This window comes from Agaricus bisporus (genome assembly GCF_000300575.1).
Source record: "Agaricus bisporus var. bisporus H97 unplaced genomic scaffold AGABI2scaffold_2, whole genome shotgun sequence".
Classification (NCBI taxonomy): domain Eukaryota; kingdom Fungi; phylum Basidiomycota; class Agaricomycetes; order Agaricales; family Agaricaceae; genus Agaricus; species Agaricus bisporus.
The window spans coordinates 2,765,584-2,792,092 of NW_006267355.1; the positions used below are offsets into that span (position 1 = coordinate 2,765,584).

The 26,509-nt window shown below is 46.5% G+C and overlaps 9 protein-coding genes across 9 annotated transcripts; 4 read left to right on the top strand and 5 right to left on the bottom strand.

Moving 5' to 3' along the window:
* The first annotated feature begins 766 nt into the window (after nt 1-766).
* On the top strand, nt 767-1,836 carry AGABI2DRAFT_190915 (hypothetical protein). Its single transcript, XM_006458641.1, has 6 exons — nt 767-922; nt 971-1,036; nt 1,086-1,115; nt 1,171-1,323; nt 1,404-1,483; nt 1,534-1,836. The coding sequence occupies exons 1-6, from the start codon at nt 827-829 to the stop codon at nt 1,574-1,576; spliced, it is 468 nt and encodes a 155-aa protein (XP_006458704.1). The 5' UTR covers nt 767-826; the 3' UTR covers nt 1,577-1,836.
* A 1,071-nt stretch (nt 1,837-2,907) lies between these two features.
* On the bottom strand, nt 2,908-5,228 carry AGABI2DRAFT_141470 (hypothetical protein; the record flags this gene model as incomplete). Its single annotated transcript, XM_006458642.1, has 6 exons — nt 2,908-2,995; nt 3,024-3,223; nt 3,332-3,373; nt 3,582-4,642; nt 4,993-5,115; nt 5,171-5,228. 6 exons carry the CDS (start codon nt 5,226-5,228, stop codon nt 2,908-2,910), a joined length of 1,572 nt encoding a protein of 523 aa, XP_006458705.1.
* A 2,103-nt stretch (nt 5,229-7,331) lies between these two features.
* On the top strand, nt 7,332-8,486 carry AGABI2DRAFT_58684 (hypothetical protein; the record flags this gene model as incomplete). Its single annotated transcript, XM_006458643.1, has 1 exon — nt 7,332-8,486. A coding segment is annotated over one exon (1,155 nt), but the record flags the coding sequence as incomplete, so codon positions are not given.
* A 413-nt stretch (nt 8,487-8,899) lies between these two features.
* On the bottom strand, nt 8,900-11,295 carry AGABI2DRAFT_176946 (hypothetical protein; the record flags this gene model as incomplete). The annotated part of the gene is made up of 7 exons (XM_006458644.1): nt 8,900-9,056; nt 9,098-9,300; nt 9,352-9,450; nt 9,500-10,012; nt 10,195-10,709; nt 11,060-11,182; nt 11,238-11,295. 7 exons carry the CDS (start codon nt 11,293-11,295, stop codon nt 8,900-8,902), a joined length of 1,668 nt encoding a protein of 555 aa, XP_006458707.1.
* Nucleotides 11,296-11,798: 503 nt separating this feature from the next.
* On the bottom strand, nt 11,799-12,273 carry AGABI2DRAFT_217490 (hypothetical protein). The gene is made up of 2 exons (XM_006458645.1): nt 11,958-12,273; nt 11,799-11,897 (listed from the first exon to the last, which is right to left on the bottom strand). Exons 1-2 carry the CDS (start codon nt 12,253-12,255, stop codon nt 11,866-11,868), a joined length of 330 nt encoding a protein of 109 aa, XP_006458708.1. The 5' UTR covers nt 12,256-12,273; the 3' UTR covers nt 11,799-11,865.
* A 380-nt stretch (nt 12,274-12,653) lies between these two features.
* On the top strand, nt 12,654-14,418 carry AGABI2DRAFT_200532 (hypothetical protein; the record flags this gene model as incomplete). The annotated part of the gene is made up of 3 exons (XM_006458646.1): nt 12,654-13,122; nt 13,225-13,807; nt 13,868-14,418. 3 exons carry the CDS (start codon nt 12,654-12,656, stop codon nt 14,391-14,393), a joined length of 1,578 nt encoding a protein of 525 aa, XP_006458709.1. The 3' UTR covers nt 14,394-14,418.
* A 645-nt stretch (nt 14,419-15,063) lies between these two features.
* AGABI2DRAFT_190917 (hypothetical protein) lies at nt 15,064-15,400 on the top strand. Its single transcript, XM_006458647.1, has one exon. The coding sequence runs from the start codon at nt 15,079-15,081 to the stop codon at nt 15,280-15,282; it is 204 nt and encodes a 67-aa protein (XP_006458710.1). The 5' UTR covers nt 15,064-15,078; the 3' UTR covers nt 15,283-15,400.
* Nucleotides 15,401-16,909: 1,509 nt separating this feature from the next.
* On the bottom strand, nt 16,910-18,448 carry AGABI2DRAFT_190918 (hypothetical protein). Its single transcript, XM_006458648.1, has 11 exons — nt 18,420-18,448; nt 18,329-18,370; nt 18,166-18,275; nt 18,037-18,099; nt 17,814-17,982; nt 17,747-17,756; nt 17,562-17,692; nt 17,490-17,510; nt 17,388-17,439; nt 17,316-17,336; nt 16,910-17,259 (listed from the first exon to the last, which is right to left on the bottom strand). Exons 1-11 carry the CDS (start codon nt 18,427-18,429, stop codon nt 17,037-17,039), a joined length of 852 nt encoding a protein of 283 aa, XP_006458711.1. The 5' UTR covers nt 18,430-18,448; the 3' UTR covers nt 16,910-17,036.
* A 135-nt stretch (nt 18,449-18,583) lies between these two features.
* AGABI2DRAFT_183670 (hypothetical protein) lies at nt 18,584-26,434 on the bottom strand (the record flags this gene model as incomplete). The annotated part of the gene is made up of 16 exons (XM_006458649.1): nt 18,584-18,854; nt 18,912-19,071; nt 19,123-19,280; nt 19,335-19,372; nt 19,426-19,489; nt 19,541-19,624; nt 19,679-19,873; nt 19,940-19,996; nt 20,056-20,124; nt 20,183-21,609; nt 22,249-22,419; nt 22,606-22,734; nt 22,793-22,846; nt 22,913-25,594; nt 25,654-25,730; nt 25,782-26,434. 16 exons carry the CDS (start codon nt 26,432-26,434, stop codon nt 18,648-18,650), a joined length of 6,225 nt encoding a protein of 2,074 aa, XP_006458712.1. The 3' UTR covers nt 18,584-18,647.
* Between the last annotated feature and the right edge of the window lie 75 nt (nt 26,435-26,509).

Here is a 26,509-nt window from a genome sequence, read left to right on the forward strand (position 1 = left end):
AGTTGGATTTGAATGATCGAAACCTTGGCGTGGTCATGCGCAGAAGGTAGCTAGTGGCTGGTCGCAGTGTTCGGCTACAGGTGCGAGGAGTTGGTGACTGTTTTGGCGCAATGAACGCTGGCCCATGATCACCCTGCAAGTGTTGTCACTTGATGGTCCAAGCGCTCGTAGACAACGTGAACGTTCAGACGCTCAATCTCGGCAATCCGCTCGTGTTCTAAGCAATTCGCCCTCTTCTTTTGCTTCTTGAGCGCCAGGCGATGGCATTGTGCGGTCCGAGAACGAGGCTGAGGTGGCAGGAGTGGCAAGAAATAGACAACAAGGCTGTGATCCGTGTTTGAAACATTGATTTCTCATCGATAATCCCACTCCCATATCTCCCATTCCAAACGCCGCTTATATTTGCCTCGTGGTTGGCTCGACTACTTCGAACGCAGAGATTGACTTCAGTGGCCAATATCCTCTTTCAAAATAGACTTTCAATCGAAACTGGCCGATTTCATTTTTCCCCTCTCTGCCACGTTTCGGGCCCCATTCGCACCCTTATTCCATGCCAGTCAGGTCCAGCCATGTCAGCAGCATCGATATAAGAATGATTTTAACCGAGTCTGAATGATAGATCAGCCCACTGGATCCGTGGAAAAAAGCCGGACATCTGGCATGAGGCGAGCTAAACTTGACTTTCATTCTGAAATGCGATCCTGGGACATCCTCTTCAGGGCGTGTTGTCTACCATTTGGCTAATTCTTCCACTCAACCTTAAAATCTCCAGTTTCTCTCCTCCCTCATCACCCTCGACATCTCGCTCCTCAGCCGCCCTCTCGCAATGCTGCAATCCAGATTAACCTCCCTGTCAAATCAACGCCCTGGTCTCCCCGAAGAACTATCAGCAATTTTCCGTTTTATTCACGTCTTCGAAACAGTATATGATGGCCCTACTACCTGCGCGTCGATTAACAACTTGGAACAGTTCCCCGGCTCGAAAGATTTCATAGAAGCTACTTTTGTGGTGATGCATAAAGACGTACAGAGGAGTGTGCGTGTTTCCATTGCTTCCACCTCTTCATCAACTTCATACCGTGCAGATTCCTCCCAACAGACGACCCATACTGAAGGTACAGCATCCGACCTTATCCGAGTTTCCGACTGTGTCTCAATTACCACGATTAGGCCACTTTCCAAGTTCCACTTCTCGGACACATGGAGAAGGCATTGGCAGAGTACATTGAAAACGCGACGCAAAACTCCCCCCATATCTCCACCCGTATCTTCTTCCTGATCTCGTTACGCACCACCCTCACCCGTATTCTCGTCAAACTTGCGGTGAGTTTTCCCCGTATCACAACATCGTCCGCCAATCCCCCCCTGTTCCTCGCGAAAATCTTATGCCGGTAATCCGTCAGGTCATGGAGAACGCCGAACCTTGTTATATTCACGTTCGAACGGCGAAAGCAGAATGGATGATCGATATAAGAAATCAAACGTAAGTGGAAGTTGCACTGCCTCAATAACCCAGGTTGACGAGTTATAAAGTGATCCATTGCCTCAACTTGTCTCCCTCCGTACGAGTGGTTAGCCGTCCTCAAAAACATCTTTTCCTGCATCTTTTCCTTGTCCACTGTTTCATATATTTTTTCTTTGCTGATTCCTGCTATTGTTGCATATTCGTTCAGTCGTTCCACATGTTTTGTATTTGTCGTGTGTTCCCGTAATCTATTCCCGACACGTTTTCGTATCCCTTTCCCTCTAGGCACCTTCCATCCTATCGTTACGAGTGTATGTACTTACATAAACACGATCAACATCTTCGCGGATGATACCGCACATAACTCACATGAATCAACCTCTCGTGCGAGAAACATTGGATTCTTCGGCCCTTCTTCGCCCATTTTTCCATTCCGGTATATAGCCCATCATATCACCCTTTTTCCGAGTCTACTACTAATGCTTATAAACGGAGTTACAAAAATTCCAAGTGATGTTCGGGTTTAGTGTAAGAACTAAGAAGTGTGATGTCAAGTGATGCTTCTCCGACACACGGCAGCTGAGCTCTGTTATCTCTTAGAGCCTTTTTAAATACTCTTTGAGCGTGGGCTATCGGTATCAATACTCGAGTAAATGATCGAAAAGCAAACTTGTGCCCACCGCAAGTAACAATGTTAATCGCCTCTGTATCAGCGACCTTCCCTTTGGGTGACCCCTTAACCCTACCTGTCATCGGAGCTCGAAAAAGAATTCGCGAAATTCCCTGTTTTATCCCTTGAGAAAAAAACAAGAACAACAATTAAACTTTTTACGACATAGTTTCTTCGGCATCGTTCTCTCTCTCTTTCGTAATTTTGACACGGAACCTCAAGTCTATATTTTTATAATTTTAAACAATTTGACCATATGGTGGGTGGTGTTCTGAATCCCACCATGTACGAATGTTCCCAACTTCCACGCATCAAAGAAAGTAGATTAAGTAAGCGATCTAGGTCTGTGATAAACTTCAAGTTGCTCGCTTCGTGTCTGAGCGCTTCAGAGCGCTGAGCAACCTCTCTCAAACGTGTCTACGTCAGAAACATTGAATCGGATCCGATTTGTGTTGGACCGTTTTCACCGGATTTTCAAGGTTTATAACCCTGGTCCATAAGACTTGATTGTGCCTTTTCAATATCTTTGGATCGGACCGATTTCAGTTTTCGTATATACGGTCAAAGATAAAGTTTGCAATGAACACTTTATTTTGGGTAGCTGTTGTTTGGGGAGTGTGCGATTGAAACAACTTTGGATATTACCTAAGTTAATGATATTTTTATTCAATTGGACGGACAAAGTTTATTAGACAGGAGGCACGTACTACGGCGTTTTTTCGTCACCGGTGATTTTTTCTGTTGCTATCCGAGCGTACGTCTCTGTCTGAAATCATCTGTTCTCGTTCGCACTGTTCTCCTCCACAAAAGTGCCTTCGCTGCTGGGAATATCACTGGCTTCTAATGTTCGTACAGCTTGCCTGGATACGACTGAGCCATTTTAGTTACATATAATCAAGCATAGCAGATGTGTAGATGTTTACGCCAGAATACAAATTACCATAGCTTTCACGAGTGGCCAGCACGGCGAGGACAGTCTCACTTCCAGAACCAAGTAGTACATACTTGGGCCTTGTGGCGTGAAGACGAATCCATTCTTGAGCTTGAGCTTCGGAATGGTTCAGAGGCAATCCCGTGGATTTAAAATCCTGTAGAATAATGAGTAAAACGCTGATAATATGCATAAAATTCTCCCATACCACTGGATCGGCAAGCCCTTCGCATTTATCAATAAACTGCCTGTCTAGAAGACTTACAGGCCGGACGCGAAAAATATTTGGTTCGTTAACTGTCTCCAACTAAACCATGTCTGTTAGTCAAGGAAATTCGATCCATAAGTGCACCCACGTATAATATGCGGAAAAACCTCATGAAGTCAAGCAAAGAAATTGTATCGCAAGTATATGCCAGGCAACGAAAATCGAAGTGACGCAGTGGGGTTGACACCAAGAGTGATTGATCAGATAAAAAAGCAGACCCGAATTCACAAAATCCAATGCTGGCTACATGGCGGAGGTCATCAAACGTAAGCCAGTATGACTTTGCGCTGGCTTGAGTCTCTTGCAGCATCGGTTTCAGCATTGCAATGGGATTTGAAGCATGACGGAGTATATGTAGAAATGTTTGATATAAACATAGATAAGATTCAGATTGCGGAGCATAGAACTGTCTTGACCGCATAGGATCTTTTAGGAAGTCACCGAACTCTTGATTATTACGCCCGCTGGCCCTATCCCAAATCAAGCGGTAAACATGGGGAAGCACGTTGAGCAAAACGTCCTTCCCGAGAGAAAGTAGTAAGGCCAGCATAAGTTCGAAAGACCCCTCGAAACGCCGCCCAAAATATTCAGGACGAATGATACTCGAAACCTGTTTAAAGACTGAAAGAAGATCGGGAGGAATATCGGAAAGTGCACGCATATAGAAGTGATCAAGAGCACAACATGGACGCTCGTCGGAAGGTGAGGGAGAATCAATCATATAGGCCAAAAATGTCTCCAAGTGTGATTTTGGTCCGCCACCATCCTCCCAATCGATGAAATGAATGATGACCTCGACAAACTTGACAACGCCGGAAACAATCATGATCAACCGTGACATTTGTTTCTCTGAAGGCCACACCTCCTCTTCATCAAACATATTCTTGTGCTTGTCGCGAAAGGCACTAAACCGGTGATGAAGGATTAATGCCGTGTCCGCTGGACCCTCTTTATAAGAAATGGGTAGTCGGAAGTATCGGAATGGCGGAAATGGGTGGAGAAGGTCCTGGACTGCAAGTTTGAGATTTGTGTCGCTTGAAATAATCCATAACAACGGTGAAGAATGCTGCGACGAGCCGAACTCGTATATTGAGCGGAGAAGCTCTTCATCCCACTTGATGAATTCCAATTTAGAAAGAAAAAGAACAAGGACTGGTGGTGTGGTGATATACTGAGGGTGTGATTCTCGAAGTGCTTTCCATGGCTCATGGATGAGCTTTCTGAAGCGAGTATGTGTTGATAGTTCAATAATTCCCGGATTGTCAACCAATTCCCTAGCGAGAATGCGGCGGTATGGAGGGTAAGATGCTGCCAATTCAGCAATGATTGAGTCAATATCATCCCAAAAGCCGTAGAGTGTATTTCGCATTGGTAGCCCAAAACGTTGAGCATCGTCACAAACGTTGGAAAAGACATGAGCCCTCGTGTTTATCATTGAGGAGTCCGTCATTGGCACCTGTGGTTCGGCGATGAGATAGATGTTACTCCTTTTTTCGGCGTCACAGAGCCAGGATATTATCTCCCTCGTGAGGACTTTATGAATGTGCATGAATGGCTCGCTGACTGGTTCATAATCTTCGAAGGACATGGGCAGACGACGAAACACTACTGTCTGTTAGTATGCAATCTCAAATTCGTAAATTGAGCGTGGAACTTACAAGGTCTCCAATCGTCCCAGAATGCGCCATCTGTGTGGACCAACTTATCAGGTATATTACAGGAACCAATATCGATGCGCTCCTCTTCCGGACCAGAATGGTGCTTCGTAAATAATTCGAATACTAGCCAGTGGAGTATAAGTTAACCGCCAAGGTAAACCGTTCCAGACCTGTATACCTTCCGGCATCGACAGTCCCATGTTGAATGCCTCTTCCAACTCTGGGTGCATCGTCATGATTTCTATATTGCTCTCTTGAAAGCTGTGATGTTGTGGATAAAGGATAGGGTGGGAACAGCGTGAATTTCGAGAAGGAGCCATTCTGTCATGTGTCTAGATCGCGTCCGGTGCATGTGCAGTGGCACACGGCGGTAGACCTGTTGGGCAGGAAAGATGATGGATGAAGTTATTTTCGTCTGTTTTATGAGCATCACCCAGGCCTCCTCCAAGGCGATACCCATGCGCGTATTGCGCGCACTGCTCGGGCTAGTTAACGAAATGGGAAAAAAAGCAGTAGTGGCCGACAAGTAGTGACTAGTGAAGGCCTACCAAACTCGTGGACCGAGCCCGACAGAAGGGCTTGGGCTCGGCTCGGCTCGGCTCAGGCTCGGCTCAGGCTCAAGCCTGGGCTTGTTATGGTCCAAACGGATTAGGCTTCAAATACCTTTCTGGTCTGGCTTCATCTTCCAGCCAACTCGGAATACGTGCTAAAGAATTCGACATGAGCTATAGAACAATGTTTGCAGAGGACTGGGAATGGGCTAGAGGAGGGAACTTCTCAATAGGTGTTGGCCGTAGTTGCCATCCGTGTCAATATTTTAACCCTCTTCTTATCCGCATCAATACCTCCCCACAGAGATCTATGCGAGAAGTTTGGAAGACAAGTAAAACATTACCTTGCTTCAGGAAAGCTGATTTACAGTAGAAGTAAGATGTGATATAGGCCGTAAGTTTGTAATCTCTGTCTGAAATCTATCCATTCCTCATCGAATTCAACTTGAATTCATCGCCAAGAGCAGATGAACGGGAGCCACTTATCGGACAAAGACGAGAAAAGCTTATCCGCTTGAAGATGAGCTTGTTTCATTATCCTGGTTGGGGAAAATCATTCAGGTACTATCATCCTCGTTCAATAGGCGAACTTCTTCTACGCGTAGGGCAATTCAAAGCTAGCACTTTGAATCAATGTATTTCGAAACATCATCGCAGTCGTTGTTAACGTTCTAGAACATTCGGGACCATATTTAATGTATGGGACCCACACTGGACGCGATTGGAACGGTCTGGCGATAACTTTTCGAAAATCACGAACACCGTCTTACGTTATTGTCATCTATCGCAGGCGTCGATGATCGATGATGAGTGGAGTTTTCTTCGAACATGTCGTCTAACTGCAGGCTTTAACGTGGAAAAGTCATTCATATTCCGAATAGTCGGAATTTATAAAGTCTCTTTGCGAAACGACTTGCGGAAAGAAATTAACTTCACAGAAGACTGGATACTCGATACATATCAATCGAGACCATGACCCCAGGTCCTATTAAAAGCTCACAACAAGGATAACACGAGGACCCTAAAATTTGAAGGTCTATTGGCAAAAAGGCTGTGTGGGTTCTAGAAGTCGTGAGAGACGTCCATCTTCATCTATGTATAGCTTACGAAAAGCGGCAAAGGTCCATGATGAAGCCCCCATCTGTGGTGTTTCTGATTGTATTGATGAGAGTACGTGTGTATTGTACTGCCTTTGGTATCCTTAGTAGTAGCAATTTCACCCAGTATTGGGAATGCCTAGAAATATTAGAAAAATATGCCAATAACATAGCCATGATTATCCGAAAGATATGGTGGGTTTAGTTAGGCCCATCAACTGTCTGAAGGCTGTGTACCAACATGAAGCTCATATACAATTGAATTATGAGTGCCCACAATGCCGGTAGATCAGTTTATCTATCATCAGCTGCCTCCCCGCAATGATGCAGCCCGCAATATACATACCCCCGTATCATAGCTTCCTTCACAGCATACGTCGAATAAAGTTTTCTTCTCTCAAGAACATGAATAAACGGTGCGGATATGACGTGTCTCAGTGGAGACCGCAGGTGATGCCATGCGTCGCACAAATGTATAAAAGAACGGTAGGATTGTGGAGTGAGGGCTGGTAAGCTTCCGAGTTCAAAGCAACCAACGCACACCATGCCTTGTGCTCGAGAGCTTTTCATCGTCCTAATTCTCTCTGCTATATTCACTTTTGTGCTTTCTCGTTCACTTTTGTCCCGTCGCACGAGGCAACGTCACCGTGAACGCCCGGCGTCTGAAACTTCAAGCACTAGTACCTTTTTCACTCTAAATTCTATCACCACGCTCCTCAATCCTCCCCGCACTTCTCTCAACCAGCTCCTCCAGGAACGCGCCAGCGCCAATCACCATCTCTCTCGAACTCTGAATCTGACAAATACGTTTGTCGATGCAGATCCTGATGTTCATACTCGATTTGTTCAACACTCCCATACTCTTCTCAAACACGCAAATTCATCTGGATGGGCTAGATTTCAGGAAACCTGTAGCCAAGCAGTTGACCTATCGTTAAACGAATATCCCTCTCTCATTCTCTCCGATACTACTAATGGCGAGGATATTCCTTTTGATCATTTCGTTCAAATTGTGGTCTTGAGGACGATCCTTGCCGGGTTACTCGATATCGGAAAGGATGTTGATGAGTTGGATATTAGGTCTTTGGCTTCAGTAACGACTATCATCAATCAACTCTGGACGTATTCGAAATCCCCCGGAAACACGAACAAAGAAACATCATCATCACTCTCCCAACGCCTTCAATCTCATTTACGTCAACTTGTTCCCCCGGAAAGTGGTTTATCAAACCCTATCGATTTCGTTGTTCCTACATGGGAGACTCTTTGGCGTGTATGCGCTACTCTTATAGCTCGGATTCAAGAAGATCAAAGTTATGAAGACGTCTTCCACGAATTCCTTCACGCTGAAACACCTTTTAATCGACAATTTAATGTGTCGGTTAATCCGTATGGTTTCAGCGTACGGGATTTTGTGGTAGAATCTATGCGTCTACATCCCCCTGTGAAACGAATTTCTCGCATTCAGACTCATTCCACATCATCAAATGATCATCACATCTTTCGATCCTCTCCTATTCCTGGACCAACACGAGTAGTTGCGGATATCGAGAAAGTCCTTCGAGATCCGGAGATTTGGTCAGAAGACGCACCTTTTTTTAATCCACGACGACATCGACAACAACTCCAATCCAAGGCGGGGGTACATGAGCAAATACGAGCTCAGGCTGAGACTTTGAAACTTGTATTTGGTCATGGTCCTCTTCGGTGTGTGGCGGCTTCTTGGGCACCGGTGGCTGCGGCGGTTATTGGTGCTACTATCGTGGGTCAGATTCGAGAGGGCGGATTTGAGGTGGTTGTGGGTGATAGGATAGGTGGAAGGGTGGGGTGGAGTGGATGGAAGGTAAGGAGACGTTCGGATTGATTTTCTATTTTCTGTTGCTGTTTCTGTTGCTGTTGCTGTTCCTGTCTCTGTCTCTGACTCTGTTCTGCTTTTTGGGCATGCTGTTCTTCATACCCGTTTTCTCATACCTTGTGCACGAATGGCTTTTACATATGTAATTGTATGATGCAGTAACCAGTAAAAATTCAGTTGAGTATTGAATCGGATCCGATTGTTTTGGACCGTTTTCGCCGGATTTTCAAGGTTTATAACCCTGGTCCGAACAAATTCGATCGAACAGAAATTCAAGAATGGATTCGCCTTCACTGTGTCACAAGGCCCAGAGTTTGGGTGTTGTTTGGGAATGTGCGGTTGAAACAACTTTGGATATTACCTAAGTTAATTAGATATTTTTATTCAATTGGACGGACAAAGGGCTACAGCGTTTCTTCGTCACCCAGTGATTTTTCCTGTTGCCATCCGAGCAGACGTCTCCGTCTTAAATCATCTGTTTTCGTTCTCACCGTTCTCCTCCACAAAAGTGCCTTCGCTGCTGGAAATATCACTGGCTTCCAATGCTGGTAGTGGCCGCCACTGTACAGCTTGCCCAGATACGATGGAGCCGTTTTAGTTACATATAATCAAGCATAGCAGATGTGTAGATATTTACGCCACGATACCATTTCTCATAACCTTCACGAGTGGCCAGCACAGCGAGGACAGTCTCACTTCCAGAACCAAGTAATACATACTTCGGCCTCGTGGCGTGAAGACGAATCCATTCTTGAATTTCTGCTCGATCGGATCTGTTCGGAGGCAATCCCATCTTTTCAAAATCCTGTAGAATAATGAATTAAACGCTGGTAATATGTATAAAATTCTCCCATACCACTGGTTCGGCAAGCCCTTCGCATTTATCAATAAACTGCCTGTCTAGAAGACTAACAGGCCGGACGCGAACAATATTTGGTTCGTTAACTTTCTCCAACTAGACCATGTCTGTTAGTCAAAGAAATTCGATCCATAATTGCACCCACGTATAATATGCGGAAAAACTCCATGAAGTCAATCAAACCAAGTTTATCGCAAGTATGTGCCAGGCAACGAAAATCGAAGTGACGGAGTGGGTCAGACACCAAGAGTGGTTGATCAGATAACAAAGCATCCCCGGAACCACAAAATCTATTGCTGGCTATATGGCGGAGACCTCCAATCGTACGCCAGTATGACTTTGCGCTGTCTTGAGTCTCTTGCACCATCAGTTTCAGCATTGCAATGGGATTTGAAGCATGACGGAGTGTATGTAGAAATGCTTGAAATAGACATAGAGAAGATTCAGATTTCGGGGCATAGAACTGCCTTGACCGCATAGGATCTGCTAGGAAGTAACCGATCTCTTGATTACTATGACTGGTGGCCCTAACCCAAATCAAGCGGTAAACATGGGGAAGCACGCTGAGCAAAGTATCCTTCCCGAGAGAAAGTTGGAAGACCAGTGATAGTTCGAGGAAATCCCGAACAAAATCTCTTGAATATATGATACTCGAAACCTGTTGAAGGGTGGAAGAAGATCGAGAGGAATATCGGAAAGTGTACACATATAGAAGTGATCAAGAGCACAACATGGATGCTCGTCGGAAGGTGAGGGAGAATCAATCATATAGGCCAAAAATGTCTCCAAGTGTGATTTTGGTCCGCCACCATCCTCCCAATCGATGAATTGAATAATGACCTCGACGAATCTGACAACGCCGGAAACAATCATGCTCAACCGTGACATCTGTTTCTCTGAAGGCCACACCTCGTCTTCATCAAATATATCCTTGTGCTTGTCGCGAAAGGCACTAAACCGGTGATGAAGGATTAATGCCGCGTCCGCTGGACCCTCCTTATAAGAAACGGGTAGTCGGAAGTATCGGAATGGCGGAAAGGGGTGGAGAAGGTCCTGGACTGCAAGTTTGAGAGTAGTGTCGACTGAAATAATCCACAACAACGGTGAAGAATGCTGTGACGAGCCAAACTCGTAGATTGAGCGGAGAAACTCTTCACCCCACTCGGTGAATTCCGATTTAGAAAGAAAAAGAACAAGGACTGGCGGTGTGGTGATATACTGAGGGTGTGATTCTCGAAGTGCTTTCCAGGGCTCATGGATGAGCTTTCTGAAGCGAGTATGTGTTGATAGTTCAAGAATTCCCGGATTATCAACCAATTCCCTTGCGAGAATGCGGCGGTATGGAGGGTAAGATGCTGCCAATTCAGCAATGATTGAGTCAATACCACTGTAAAAGCCGTAGAGTGTATCTCGCATTGGTAGCCCAAAACGTTGAGCATCGTCACAAACGTTGGCAAAGACATGAGCCCTCGTGTTTATCATTGAGGAGTCCATCATTGGCACCTGTGGTTCGGCGATGAGATAGATGTTACTCCTTTTTTTGGCGTCACAGAGCCAGGATATTATCTCCCTCGTGAGGACTTTATGAATGTGCATGAATGGCTCGCTGACTGGTTCATAATCTTCGTAGGATATGGGTAGACGACGAAACACTACTGTCTGTTAGTATGCAATCTCAAATTCGTAAATTGAGCGTGGAACTTACAAGGTCTCCAATCGTCCCAGAATGCGCCATCTGTGTGGACCAACTTATCAGGTATATTACAGGAACCAATATCGATGCGCTCCTCTTCCGGACCAGAATGGTGCTTCGTAAATAATTCGAATACTAGCCAGTGGAGTATAAGTTAACCGCCAAGGTAAACCGTTCCAGACCTGTATACCTTCCGGCATCGATAGTCCCATGTTGAATGCCTCTTCCAACTCTGGGTGCATCGTCATGATTTCGATATTGTTTTCAGAGATGTGATGTTGTGGATGAAGGATAGGGTGGGAACAGCGTGAATTGGAAGAGGCGACATGTTCAAGAAGAAGTCATTTGTCATGTGTCCTGTGCATGCGCACCGTGACAGATGTAGACCTGTTAGGCAGGAAAGATGATGGACAAAGTTATTTTCGTCCGTTTTATGAAGCATAAACCAGGCCTCCAAGACCAAGGCGGCGTATTCGGGAAGAAGTCATTTTGTCATGTGTCCTATGCATGTGCACTGTGACAGATGTAGACCTGTTAGGCAGGAAAGATGATGCACAGAGTTATTTTCGTCTGTGTTATGAGCAACAACCAGGCCTCCATGTATGATGACAATTTCTTGACAATGAAGTGGGACGGTGGTATTCGCCAACTTTATTATCCAACATTTGTGCCTCGATCTTGTCAGAGCCAGCAAAAGGTTTCGGTCCGCAAGGCAGAGACAACTCGCATGAGAAAGTGGCCGCAAGATAGTCGAAACGATGGAGTCATTAGATGAATATATAAGATGCAGTGGTATCATAAATACACCAAAGGACGAATCATCGCCTCTTTCCAGCCCTACGAGAATCACCTAAAAGAAAAAGAAAACACGTCAACAGATGGTAGAACACCATCAGGAGTAAAAACCTACCCTTCGTCTTGGCTTTCTTCGGAGCGCCCTTGCCTCTCTTCTTCTTAAATTCAATATCCTCCAATCTCGTCTGCTCGTCTTCGTTGACCATCTCCAACGACGGATACTGTCTGACTATGGCTGCAATGTCAATTTTGGGTGGGTAGTACGCGACCATGGCAGGACCGCGCAGATGGCGCCTGAGGTATTTAGCGCCTGTGCGGACATTTGTGGGGTTGAAAGCAGTCTGGAAGACGGCAGCACGGACTTGTCTGAGCGCGGCGAGGCGTTTTCCGGGTGCGCTGAGCCACGGCAACATGGTACAGGGAGGAGGGGCAAACACGGGCAAACAGAGAGCCGCGCTTTCTTGGGAATTTTTGGGTTTCCATTTTGAGGCATCCGACAATGCTGAAACGGCTGTCCAGCGTCTGCGTCCGCTCAGCTGGGCCTGCCCAGAAACGGTTTCGCGGTAAATCAAAGAGCAAACCAAAACCAAAACATTATGCAAATCAAAACTCGGCCAGGCCCCAGTTTCTGACGGACGCGCCCAAGTCGCCGTTCGCGGTCAGCCCAACGCTGGCCCAGGCCAGGCAGGCTCCTCCAGATCACCTCACCCCAGAGACGGTGAGCAGGTATTTCGAGGCCCATGTCACGCAGTGGGCAAAGAGCACCCGCACTCTTGCGCGTTACCAAAACTTTGGGTTTGCTCCATTCGACATGATTCCTATCCTCGATGCGTTTGCCGAGGCTGGCTCGTCAGGTTTCTTTTCGTCGCCGGAGAATCAGGAAAAGTACCAACTCGGCCGTCTCTCCCAGAAACCTTCTTCCACCCAATGGGCACCCATCGCACGTCAGTTCGAAGCCGAAATCACATTTTCGACCATTTTCTTTTCTTGGTGTCGTCATTCCTCTGATTCTTCCATCCTCGACAAGCTTGCGTCAGAAGGAAACATCAAGCCAGAAGTTTTGGCCACGCTGAGGCATCTGGGTACAGTCGCTGTCCGTAGACCGGCCGAAGAATTCCCTTTCACGAGACGAATACAGAGAAAGGTTATCATGCATGTTGGACCGACGAATAGTGGCAAGACTCATCACGCTTTACGCGCCTTGGCTGCTGCCAAGACCGGTGTGTACGCCGGACCATTGCGATTACTCGCTCATGAAATCTGGGAACGACTCAATTTGGGTCAAATCGTCCCTCTCGGGGTAGAACAACCTCCGCCCCATGCCAATCCCCAACCTCCCTCCCACCCCAGTCAAGGCGCCGCTCTATATACTGCCCCACAAGACTCTCGTCCATCCACTAATTCAAAATACGCTCGTGCCACCAATATGATCACCGGAGAGGAAAAAAAAGTCGTAGAGCATTACGCTGGTCTCTTATCCTGCACGGTCGAAATGCTATCATTTCGAATGGAATATGACGTCGGTGTCATAGATGAAATTCAAATGATAGGTGATCCTCAGCGTGGTTTCGCTTGGACTTCCGCAGTTTTAGGTTTATCCGCCAGGGAACTCCATTTATGCGGTGAAGCAAGTGCTATACCCATCGTCCAATCCTTGTTACAAGAAACTGGCGATGATTTGGAAATTAGGCAGTATGAAAGGTTGACACCTTTACTTGTCGAGGAAGAAAGTTTGGGCGGGGATTTGAGTAAAGTTCAAAAGGGAGATTGTGTAATCGCCTTTAGCAGGACTAGTATCTTTGCACTTAAAACGGAGATTGAGAAGAAGAGTGGATTGAAATGTGCTGTTGTGTATGGGAAATTGCCACCGGAGATTAGAAGTGAACAGGCTGCGTTGTTTAATGATCCCGATTCTGGATTCGATGTCATCATCGGCAGTGATGCTATCGGTATGGGATTAAATCTGTACGTTTTTTTTTTTTCTTCTTCTCGCCATCTCGTTGATTCATTTTTCCCTCTTCATAGAAAAATCCGACGCATCATCTTCTCCGCAGTAACTAAAGGCGACGGGGCATCATCAAGCAAAGTTCCTCTCTCCATATCCCAAACGAAACAAATCGCAGGTCGTGCAGGTCGATATGGACATTCAATCGACCCATCCAACTCTTGTGGTTATGTAACGACCCTTCACCCCAAGGACCTTCCTTTCGTAAAAGACGCTCTTTCTCATCCATCAACACCGACATTATCGCACGCCTATGTTGGTCCTACAGTCGAATCCATGGAAGCTTTTTGTGCCGCTCTACCAGTATCCAAATCCCATTCCCAACACAACTCTCTGTTTCCCACTTCTTCTGGCACCAACCTGACTTCATTCCTCGAATCGATTCAAATGGCACATGTTTATACTGCATCAGTTCCACCTGCGTATAAATATATTAATACGACTTCGCCTTCAGGATTGGAGAAGTTGTCAAGGTTGTGTTCGTGGATTGAGAAACATTCGAAGGGGGTTTTGACTTGGGAGGATAAGATTTGGTTGGTTGCTTAGTCCCATGGCTGTGAGAGATGATTTATGTGTGAAATGTTATGAAGTGATTATAAGGAGACAAAGAGATGATATGGATGTGGGGGATTTAAAGGATGTGTTGGAAGAGACGAGTAGGATTGTGTATGGTCAGGATGTTAAGAAGGTGACGGTGGGGGAGATGAATAAGGAACCGAAGGGGTTTTTGCAGGTTTTGGAATGGGCGGAGGAACAGATGAAGAAACATTCGGAATCGTTGCAGGCGGTGGCGGTTTTGGAGAATGAGGTGAATGAGGAGGAGGAAAAGGAGGAGGGGGAGGAGGAGGATACTCGGCTTTCGACTAGGAACCGTCAACCATTCATACCCGAAATCACACATTCAACACTTTCAGTGCTTGAATCGTTCCATAAAATTTTGGTCTTTTATATGTGGATGCTCTTCCGCAATTCCGTCGTATTCTCCGACCAAGAAACCACCGAGGAACTTAAAAGACGAGTTGAAGTCGTTTTAGATTGGTCTCTCCAAGTCATCGGTCAATCAGATCCAGATAAAACGGATGGCAAAGACGCGGAGAAAGTGAGGATAGCGAAAGAAGAGAGGAAGCTGAGTGAAAGAGCAGCTTATAAACAATTGATGAAAGATTATCGGGAAAGAAATGCGAAAAACGAGAAGGAGCAAAATAAAGAGGGAAAGAGGGACTCGAGAGAGATGATTAGATCGAGGGAAGAAGGTTCGAAGAGGGCGACGGTGGGGGTGTTGGATCAGGCTGAACTGAAATCGAAGGCTAAGAGACCGTGGGTTCAAGCGCCGGATTTATCGACGCTGTTGAAGAATTATGTGGAAAATCCTAATTTGAGGGTTGGTCGGGGTGGTGTTGCTGCTGCTGCTGCTCCTTCGAAGTCGGTGTCGTAGGTGAAGGGTTCTGTCATGAGTTGCTAATTTATTACTACACATTGTTAATTTAGATATTAATTGGTTTTTTAGACAGTAGATGTAATCACCACTCTAACAAAGGTTTTTCGGACTGGGGTCAGCGTGTATTTGAAAATGAGGATTGAGTTTTAAGGTTTTAAGGTTTTCGCGTATTTAGCGAGTTTTCAAACCGAGGGAAACGGGTGAATGTCCTTCAAGAGGGTTTTATTCATTCTGTAAAAGTAAAATAATCATTCAACTATCTACTACGAGAGGCCAATGACGAGGTTCATGAACTTCAGCTTGCGTTCATCGGGGATATCATTGCTTCCAACTCATTTTCGCCTTTATCGGACGTGCAACCTGGTGAAAGATAAAGCCGCCAAAAAGACTTATACCATGAGAAGGCATCCTATGGTATTTCAAAGAAAAAAACTATAGCGTTTCATACATCGTCGTCCTCCGAAGCCTAATATATAAGAGAACTACCTAAGGATCGCTGAATTGTATTTTAGACCGCCATAACGCTTGCGCAATTTCTACTGTTAATCACGTATGTAAATCAGCTCCCTGAACGATATTAACAGACGGACAAAAACGCACACGCAGTGGATTGACTCTTGACTTTCATATTGTATTTCTTCAATCGTCCCCTGCTTCCTATTTTAAATTCCACAATGATGGTCGAACAGCGCGGTTTCACCCTCGCGGAAGCTAGGAGTCGTATATGGTACGATACCGATTTGCATCTGTCGAAGACATGGTTAAGTTTCTTCGTACTAGAGGGTAAAATCTAGTGGGGTGATTGGTTATCGATGAACATTCACCCGGAGATTAAGTCAGGAAATAACTCAACGTGAACCCATTGTTTGTCCAGTAATAATACTTGCTCCTGCCGTATTAACCGAAAAAGCTTTCTCCGAAACACAGTGTAGGACTAAGAAACCGCTTTATATCTGAAAACGAGCCGAGTTGTGGAGTGCTTACTTTATTTTCCAATGATGGAGCCCTTCTCCTATGGGGCGTGTTCGCCGAGGACCTGCAGGAGCTCTTGTGTGTTAAACGAGTCTTAATGCTCGCCTGTGATTGAGACACGGGGAACTGGTATCGTTGTTGCCCATAAGATCTATCAGTGATTGAGCAACCTGAAGAAGGTAGCGCCTGTCGCGGTGCTTGAGGTGCATAGCTGGTATCCGACGAAACAGATAGTGAAGGCCTATGGGTTGGCCGCGTCCTGCGTCGATTCGGAATACCGATGGAAGGACGAATCGCCAGAACGGTAGATGCAGAAGTAGACATTTGTCGAGTGTGTCCATGGTTATTTGAACGACTAATTGTACTCTGTAAAGACTGAGAAGTAGGTAGATCTTGAAAGCCATCAGAAGGGCGTCCAGGGCGTCGCTGGGGACTACTGCCGATACTGTAGATGGTGCCATGACTGACGTCACCTGCCTGAGAGAAACCGTGACTATAGTCATGATTCGAACGGAGGGATGTTATAGAAGAACTAGGGGGCAGGCGAAAGAGATCGGACAGGCTGGTTGAATTATGCATGCCAGAACGGGAGATGAGCAGGGGGTATTATTTGGTCAGAGACTGAGATTGCTTTATAGGGATTTGAGAAAAAGGAGAAGACAAAGATTATGATCGAATTTGACCTATCTAAACATCTGATATGCAACGGGACTCACTATTAGACAGGAATCTCCAGGTATATTTCATAAATAGATACCATCGCAATGTTTTATAAATTTTCAAAGCTTGACAGCACTAGTATAACCTGCGCCATTGTACCTAGCGCCGCCATCAAGTATTGTGTGTGTTCCAGTAACATGGGCGGACGCCGGCGAAGCCAAGAATAGAGCCAAACCGGCAATATCTTCAGGGCGACCAACGCGACCAGTCGGTTGATTCGAGTTGAAGGCCTCCTCGCCAGCTGTCTGCAGTCCAAAGGCCGTAAGCTTAGAAGGGAAAAAGCTGCAAAAATGCTTCGAGTTAGGCGCAGGTATATCATGCGGGAGGGGGGAGCCTACCCAGGTAGAATGGCGTTAACTCTGCGTAAATGTGTTAGAGCGCAGTGAACAAAATTCGGTGAAAAAACGTACGTGATGTACTGAGGGCCCAGTTTGAGGGCCAGAGCAGAGGTAAGATGATTGACTAGGTTCAGCATCAGCAGCTACCTGGAAAAATGTAGTCATTTTCTTTACCGGCGGCTTTACTTGGTTGATCTAGCAAGGATTCATCAACGGCGTGCAGGAGATATTCAGACAGGTACGCACAACTCCAAGTCCCACTACCAGCATCGCTTAGAGGGCTTTCGGTGACCGGATCCACCGAGTTGGTGGAACTTATGTTGATCACGCGGGCTGGATCAGCATTATTTGAGTCCTTTGATAGGAGGTCGGTCAAACTAAGAACGGGTTACATGAGAAAGGAAGGTCAGATTCCCAAACAGTGCACGAACCCCGCGGTCACTGTAAAATGAAATCCAGGTTGAGAAGTGCAGATCGTCCAGAACGAAAGCTACTCACTATAAAAGATGCTTTTCACGTTAACATTGAAAACATTATCCCAACCTCTTTCCTCTGGAAAATCATTATACGGTGCACCCCATACAGCGCCCGAGTTATTGATTAGAACGTGAAGTTTTGACTCTCGCTTTCGGAATTCCTGAATGAGCGCGTCACACCCAGCTTTTGACTGGTGAAAATGCGTCAATGAGAAGGCGCATGCCGGAAAACAAAAGACGCGCACGCTGATATCTGCCACGATATAGGCAACTCTTCCTGTGGCAACTTTTTTAATGTCAGCAACGGCCTGCAAGAAGCCATCGTCGTATAAGAGCTCGGTATCTCGCGAAAGAAGAAAGTGCGGAGAACGAACTTCCTGAAGTGGCTTCTCTTTCCTGGCGGCAATGTACACGTCTGCACCGTTTTGAGCGAAGCCGGTCGCCATCATCTTACCAATACCGGAACCACCGCCGGTAATGAGAGCTGAGGATCATTAAGAAATACGTTTCTTGATTCAGTAAAATCTATCTACTTGCCGATTTTTCCCTTGACATTGAAAAGAGATGATAAAGAGAGGTCTGCGGAAACCATAAGCAGAGATTGAACCTATAGTGATAGCGTTCGTACCGGAGACCATATAGGTAGTAGAAATGAGGGTATATTGATGGATGGTATACGAAAGTAGGAGTTTAATGTAGGACCGGCTATCGGAAGCGCGCCGCCGGGCTCCCCCATGCACGAGGCAAATACACGTAACATTCAATATAAAATTATAACTGTCTACCGATTATTCTGGTCCATGATGCATTGAATACTAGAATTAACAATGAGTCGTATACATATAACTGAAAAACCCTATTTTCTGGAAGCTCGTTCCGCTGCGTGTCTAGCTTTACGAGCAGCATGTTGAATCGCGCGTATCCATCCCATCGTATCCTTGGCCGACGTTCCCTTCAGCATGATCGAATCACCTCCCCTGGGATATGGCTGATTGATTTGGAAAATAACATCATCTCGGCCACTCGGTATTTCCTTGACTTGAGCATGCGCGAGAGGAATCGGCTTATTATAGCCATCAGAACCAGTTTGACAGATCGAAGAGAAAAAATAATGACTGACCATCCGATACAGCGTCTTCATCCCTTCATCCATCAATACCAAGATATCACTGCACAAAAATGCAAAAATCTTGCGTCCGCTCTTAGCCTTAATGAGTAGTCCCTCCTTGAGTAATTTACGAGCGCCCATATGCCGAGTCGGAGCGGTAAGGTCAAGGCGACTATCTCGCGTATAAGCATGAAAGAGGTTTTCACAAGTAAAAGCGACGTACGCGTTACCAATCCAGAGAGTTTCAGATACACTCTTCAACTTCTCCCGGCCCTCTTGTTCCCGTATTGTCTCATTGATGTGATCAAGTATCTTTTCGGCGACCTCCCGAGACTTGCGGATGGCACGTTCTTCTTCATCGCCTTCGGTATAATGGAGAATCTGCACAAGACATCAGAAAATGAAGATTGCGACAATAATAAACCTCATGATCACCTGCTTGATCAAAAGTGGATAACGTGTTATTCGTTGCACTAGCGCACATGTTATTTCAAAACCATCAAGAGGGAAAATGGAAGCTTCTTACTCGGAGCAAGGAGGTAACTTGACAAATCGAGATTTCTCACTGACGGGTCGGATTCCCTGATCCGCTGCAAACCGATGAACAAACATACTTCAAGACAAAACATAAAAATGCGTACCTGTAAATGGGCAGCCAGCTCTGGGTTTGCTTCTCTTAATGATTTCAGCATCCGTATTGCAGTCCCTTGGTTGACACAATATTGCTACAGCAAAGATCACTATAAAGACGGCTTGGCATCAGCAAAAGAAAGACTTACCAAATAGACACCCATACTCCCTATATGCTTAAGCAAGGTATCTCCAATCTTATCAACATACAATCGACAATCCTTCTGCCTCTCCTCCAACGAGCTCACAAACGCCGTATTGGTAAGTAAGATGTCCTCAATATTCGCGAATATCACCGTAATTTCTTTTCTTGAAAGTAGATTGAGCATACTCGAATAAAAGACCTGATAAATAGTTGGTTAAAGGCCAGAAAATCCACAGGAGACCATAAAGGAACCATTTACTTCGACGATCAATTGCAAATCTCTCACGTATGCCACCTCGGTGTTAATCAACTCAAAAATGGCCTAAAAATAAAACGGATCAAAATACCGCATCACGGAACAGGCGTTAAAATACCTCGTACCTCTTGTCGCTTCCTCTCTTGCATCGGAATACCCTCCAGGGCCGTCCTATCCACCAAACTCGCCCACGACTACCATGAAAAAGATATTTCAACAAGGAGAACAGAAACTACGCGTTCCAGGACTCACCGAACCAAAAGCAGGACTGTCCGATTCCCCCATCCCACTCGGTAACCCATCTCCGTCTCCACTCGCACCGCCACTACCACCATGACTCCCACCCATAGAAATCGGTCCTGAAATTAACAGCTTCCTCCCCGACTCCTCCGACTCCCTCGACCTTCCCATACTCAAAAACTGCAAAAACTGACCATACCTACTACCACCCCCCGTAACACTACTCGTATTCGAAGGTGACGAAGTCCTAGGTTCCTCACTACTACTCCTCCCAGGCCCAAAATGCGAATGAAAATGTGACGAAATATTACTCAAAGATTGTCGAGTCCCACGTGAAGTCCTCTCCGTCGATTCTCTACTCGTAATACTCGCCATCGTAGTCGCAGGTGACGCCGGCGGAAACAACGAACTCGTATCTGTCGAAGTCATCGAAGCGACTGAAAGGCGATTCGAATTTTGTTGTTGTTGTTGCGATTGTAGATGATTCTGCCATCCGAGATTAGAGTTCCTGAATGATTCATAACGTTCAAAAGCGTCGTCTAGCTTTTTAGCATGTTCATCTGGATCAAAGTCTTCTTTAAGGTCCGGAGAATTCGGAATGGAATATGATGATGATGATGGTACGTCGGGACTCGGTGGTGGAAGTGAAAGTAACGGTCGTGACCTCTTCTGTCTTGGACGTGGTGGCATCGGCGGGTGTCGTTCTCCAGAATGAGTAGTAGTAGAAACAACAGAAGAAGGGGGAGTTGTAGACGGTCCAGTCTCACCGTCAGGCTCAACTGAAAGAGGGGGCAAAACCGGTATAGCGGGCGGCGGTCTTCTCTTCCTCTTCTCCTTTTCCCGTACCAGAGTAGAATCACCATCGCCATCATCACCACCATCACCTACCCCAGATCCGTCACCAACCGATTGAATACCACCGTCACCTCCACCCTTCCGATCCCGAGTCCCTTTCCTTCCCCCTTTCAATAAAGATCGAGCTCTCACAAGCCCCACCGGCGGTTTTATCCTTTCATCCACATGTAAAATCAACCCAGCAGCTTCCAACACCATCCTCCTTTCCCTCTCCCTAGCTTCTTTTTCCTCTTTCGTATCTTCATCCTCGTCTTCCTCATCCTCATCATTCTCAAATGAAAGATAATCTGAACCCGAGTCCGATGTGTCATCCATACCATCATCATCATCATCATCATCCCCATCAACAACGCCGCCATCAAAATCCGCATCATCACGTTTCTCATGATCATGATCCTTATCCAATTTCACTTCCCCAATCAAATCATGATCAGTATCCGAGGCCTTCACCTTCACCATAGGTCGTTTCTGATATGGTGGTTGTGGTGTCGCCGACAAAGAAGAAGAAGTAGAAGTAGAAGAAGTCCTAGACGATACCGAAGGCGATGATGGTAAAGGAAAAGAACGAGAAGGAACGACTGGACCTAAAACAGATAAATCGAGCTTTTGTCTCCTCCTAGTTGGTGTCGTTTCAGGCGGCCTTCGTTCTTGCTTTACTTCACCACCTAGTAGTATACCTGTATATTTTCATATTCGTCAGAAAAGGAAATATGACAAGAGATATATGAATATCCCCACCCCAATTAAAGAAAAGGCAATCATGGCGCAATGTTAAAAAGAAAGAAGAAACAAGACAAGTAAAAGAGAGAGAGAGAGAAGCAAGAAGCGCACACGTTTTCAGTAGTAATTTTCACATTTCATACCAGTTTTCAAATTTCCAGCCAGAGGAGGGATTGTGAGCGAGCAACGAGTGAGCGAGGACAACATTCAGCAATTTTTCGGGAGGGAGTAAAAAACGGTTTCGGGTTCGTGGGGAGATACATGAGTCAAAAAAAAAGATTAAGCAAACACAAAGAGCAGGATCGCGTATAACCAACGACCCATTCCAAAGGTGGAATAAAGAAAGAAAAAAAAAACAAAAAAAAAAGTTATTTCAGCCTATGTCTTCACCACAGTAAAAAGAAAAAAAAGGGGGGGTGGGGTTTAAAAAGAAAAAGAAAAAGAAAAGAAAAGAAGAAAGAAGAAAAGAAAAGAGGGGGTTGTTTTTAAAAACCACGACTAACCATCCTCCACTTCCAAATAACTCGCCGGCACAATATAAACCACACCCCCCTTTTCCGCCTTCCACCACGCCTCATCTTCCTCCCTCTCCACAACATCCACCACCTCCCCCTCTCCAAAACTCATTTCATCCGCATTAGAAGCCATATATTCATATGTCGCTTTAGCTTTCACTGAGGAAAAGTAAATATCAGTATCGACGAGACTCGATATATAAGAGATAATAGGAGGGGTAATAGGACGTTCCGGCATGAAGGTAAGAAAGAAAGAGAAGAAAGAAAAACGTGTGCAGCAGCTCTGAGTTTTCTGCTTCGCCAAAACAGCAACCCAGGGTAAAAAAAGATAATCAAATAACGCACCAGGTTTAACGATCTCTATATACGTCTTTGGAAACAACCCACTCTTCCCCGAAACGACATTCCTTCCAAACCACCAATCGCCACCCGACTTGGACGGATTAGCAATTAAAATCACGTTTTCCGTAAACGCTAAATCCAAAATAAATAATTGATGGTATAGTGAAAGAACGAATGAGACAAAACGTACAAAGATCATCAGTTCCTTCTCCTTCAAACGCATACAACGATCGTACACGATGTTCTAAAAAAAAAAAAAAAAAACTTCAAAAAAATGTTCACCGAAAAAAAAAACCCCAAAAAAACGCACCAATCGATTTATCAATATCAGCCATCAAATCAAAACTAGGCGCCTCATCCACCAAAATCTCAGGAACACCTGTCCCCACCTTACGAGCATCATCCAATTCCTCCTCATCCACCTCCTCCGCAGTTGTAGGCATATGCTCAACCCTTCCACTCACTCCACCATCAACAGCTCTCGAAGCAAACCAATCCACAGATTGTCTATTATGTTCCTTCTTCTCCCTTTCTTCCTTTTCCTCATCATCATTATCAACAGTAAATGACGGGGGAGACGCAACAATATGCACAGGAGGCCCACTATCCCCAATAACCCTCCCGGAAACCGGCGGTGCACTCTTATCCACCGTCTTTGTCTGCTTCAACTTTTTCCCTCCCTGAATCGATTTCAAAAGTGCACTCATATCTCCAGATCCAGAGGGTACCGCAGGTGCAGGAGCCACAACCGGTGCTGGAGGTGGTGCAGCCGGGGGTGCCATAGGCGCCACAGGAGGTGCCGCAGGAGGAGGTGGTGGAGGAGGTGGAGTAGGAACAGGAAGAGTCGGTGCAGACATTGGAGGAGCAGACACCGGCCCACCACCACCACCACCTACAGGCGACATCGGTCCCGCACCACCAGCCGACATCGGTCTCCCAAACAACTGTTGCGCAATCCCCACCCTCTTCTCCCTCGATTTCGTATACTCATCCTCACTATCACTATCCTCATCCCCCTCTTTCTCCTTCACATCTCCCCAATCCTCTTCCTCCTCATCCATACCCAACGCTGCTGTTTGATAATGCGCCTTGGTGGTCGATGGAGGTGGGGCAGGACTTTTCGTAGGTGTAGGTGGGATGATGATGGTAGGAGTAGTTGTTGTTGTAGGTGGTGGTTTAGGAGACCACGGGTTCGTATTAGCACTTCCATTCGAAGGAGTACCACTTTGTTGACTCAACAACCTACTAAACGGATTCGTCGATTTACTCTCCCCCACCGGAGGCGACACCACCGCCTGCTGAACCGGTTCACGCTTCACACTAGAAACCTGCGCCGTTGGTTGCGGTGTCACCGACCTAGCCTTAACAGCCTTCACCCTCTCCTGATACCTCTCCTCTTCAATCCTAGCCTTCTCCTCCTCCTCCTCCAATCTCTTCAACCTCTCCCTCCTCTCAACCTGTCTCTCTTCTTCCAATCTCGCTTCTTCTTCCTCTTCTTCTAATTTTTTGAGTCGTGCAATACGAGCTTCACGTTCTTTCTTGATCGCTTCTTCTCTAGCCAAAAGTCGTTCTTCTTCAGGATCCATTTTCGGTACTGCTGGTGCTGGTGCTGGTGCTGGAGGTTGTCTAGGTGCAGGTACTGGCGCTTTACGCGGTGGTGGAGGTACAGGAGCGCGTTTCGCTACCGGAGGTGCCACTTTCGTCGGTGGCACAGGCGCCACCGGCGGTGTCTTACCACTCCCCCCTTTCGCCGCCTTCTCACTTTCCAATCTCTCTTTCCTCGCCCTCTCCCTCTCCTCCGCCTGTCTCTCAGCCACTCTCACTTTCTCCTCCGCCTCCTTCTTTTCTCTCTTCAACCGATCTTCAACATCAGAATCTATACTAGGTGATGAAGAGGCTTGGGGGGGTGTGACACCGAGAGCGGCCATACGAACTTGAACACGACGTTGAGCTTCGGCTTTCATGTATGCTGCACGTTCTTCTGAAGACATGTTTCTGAGATTGGATGCGGAGGGAGAGGGTGTGGGTTTAGGTGCTGGAGTTCTTGGTTTGGAAGGTGGACTGAGAGGTCGTTCGTGTTCGCGTTCTCTTGGACTAAGAGGTCTTTCGCGTTCACGTTCTCTCGGAGTGAGAGGTCGTTCCCTTTCGCGTTCTCTCGGACTAAGTGGTCGTTCACGTTCTCTCGGAGTGAGAGGTCGTTCATCCCTATCCCATTCCCTCTCGCGCTCTCTATCATCATAACGATCGCGATTTGCCCCTCTAAAAGCCGTACGCGAATAAGGCCTATCATATTCTTCCTCCTCATACCTCCTCCTCCCAAACCTCTCATTCGCTCTATCCCTCTCCCTCGCCCATTGTCTTTCCTGCATCGCCTTCTTCTCATCTCTCGCCTTCATCTTTCTCTCGACCTCTGGAATCCTCTCATGCATCAAATTCATCATCTCCCTCTCCAATTTCCTCCTTTCTTGATCTTTAGCCGCACTTTTCGGACCTCTGGAAACATAATCCAAATCATCTTGAACCCGTCTGACTCTATACCTCAAATCATCCATTTCTCGATCCAACACTTCATCTTCTGCTGTACGTGCAGCATCCACTTCGGATTGTCTATCCAACATTTTCGCTGTATTCTCGAGTTGACGTTTCATTTCTGTTAGATCGGAAGAAGGACTGGAATCGTCTTCACGTCTAGATCGGACATCGTCACGATTGACATGTCGACTACGGGGTTTGTATATGCCTCCTAAAGGTTCTTCATCTGTATGTTTATAAATGGTTGCATCACGATTGGAATCGAAAGACGGTGAGGAACTAGTAAAGGAACGGTTTTTTAAAAGAGAGATTTGGTGAGAAGAATCGAGACCGGGGGAACGGGATCGGGTTTCGTTTTTGAGGAGATCTTTGAGGAGGTCGACGGAGCTGTCGAGGTCTCTGGCGGAGGGGGGGACGAGTTCGTTGGGTAAGGTATCGGGGATGGGCGTACCGTTGAGACCTTTGAGGGGGAGTGTGAGAGATGTGAGGTGGTAGATAAAAGTTAAAAAAAAAACGTACGGCGGTAGATGAGCGCCATCGCGACGTGGAACTCTGCAATATTGAGTTTACCGCGATCATCTCTATCAGCAAGAGTCCTGTTTCGATATGAATAGGGGTGTGATGGAAAAGAGAGGAGGAGACATTACCAAATTCGAGCGAGTTCGTCTTTAGGGAGACCGCTGTTACCAAAGACGTTCAAGGCAGTCGTGCCATCGAGAAAGCCAGAGTTGGAGGTATCCCAAACACGAAAGAGGGCGTTGTATTGTCGTTTTTCGGTCTTTGTGAGTGCCCAGGGGATCTGTTGGGTAGAAGAGCCTTGTTGAGACTGATTATGTTGGATGATGGACTGTTGGAGACCACCGCCTTGTTGAGGGGCAAGTTGAGGAGCACCTGAGGGAGCGTAGGGTGCAGATGAATTCATGGGCATGAATGTGTTGGTCATCATGCGAAGTCTGGGGTCGATGATGCCGGTCGGTTGAGCGACGAGGGGTGCTGCGGTGGGATAACCGGTGGGTTGGGTTTGAAGAAAATTGGGTTGGGGTGGAGGAGGTGCATTGAGGAAACTTTGGGTCTGCTGGGTGCGCTGGACAAAGGGGGGCGGCTGAGGCGGCTGGAGGGCGGGACCTGGAAAGCCGGTGGGCTGAGTTTGGAGAAAGTTGGGCTGCTGCTGCTGGAAGCCGGGGAAGCCGGTGGGCTGAGCATGAAGCTGCTGTTGAAATTGCGGCTGTTGTTGGAACTGCGGTGGTTGCTGCTGTGGGGGAGGCTGGCCTGGATAGCCAGAGTAGTGCCACTGCGCCATGGAAGAGAGAGGAGCAGAGTGCTGCTTATGTAACACCGCACTGCTGTTATAACCTCTGTGTGACTCTCGTAAGCA

What these genes read in the sequence shown, in the direction of transcription:
- AGABI2DRAFT_190915 (XM_006458641.1), top strand. Translation starts at nt 827, where the DNA reads ATGCTGCAATCCAGATTAACCTCCCTGTCAAATCAACGCCCTGGTCTC. An exon ending in ATAAAGACGTACAGAGGAGT is followed by an intron (nt 1,037 to 1,085) that starts GTGCGTGTTTCC and finishes CATACCGTGCAG; the next exon opens with ATTCCTCCCAACAGACGACC. An exon ending in ACAGACGACCCATACTGAAG is followed by an intron (nt 1,116 to 1,170) that starts GTACAGCATCCG and finishes TACCACGATTAG; the next exon opens with GCCACTTTCCAAGTTCCACT.
- AGABI2DRAFT_217490 (XM_006458645.1), bottom strand. Translation starts at nt 12,255, where the DNA reads ATGTTGCCGTGGCTCAGCGCACCCGGAAAACGCCTCGCCGCGCTCAGA. An exon ending in GAAGAAAGCCAAGACGAAGG is followed by an intron (nt 11,898 to 11,957) that starts GTAGGTTTTTAC and finishes TTTTTCTTTTAG; the next exon opens with GTGATTCTCGTAGGGCTGGA.
- AGABI2DRAFT_190917 (XM_006458647.1), top strand. Translation starts at nt 15,079, where the DNA reads ATGATTAGATCGAGGGAAGAAGGTTCGAAGAGGGCGACGGTGGGGGTG.
- AGABI2DRAFT_190918 (XM_006458648.1), bottom strand. An exon ending in ATATCGTGGCAGATATCAGC is followed by an intron (nt 17,983 to 18,036) that starts GTGCGCGTCTTT and finishes CATTTTCACCAG; the next exon opens with TCAAAAGCTGGGTGTGACGC. An exon ending in CTGGGCCCTCAGTACATCAC is followed by an intron (nt 17,337 to 17,387) that starts GTACGTTTTTTC and finishes ACATTTACGCAG; the next exon opens with AGTTAACGCCATTCTACCTG.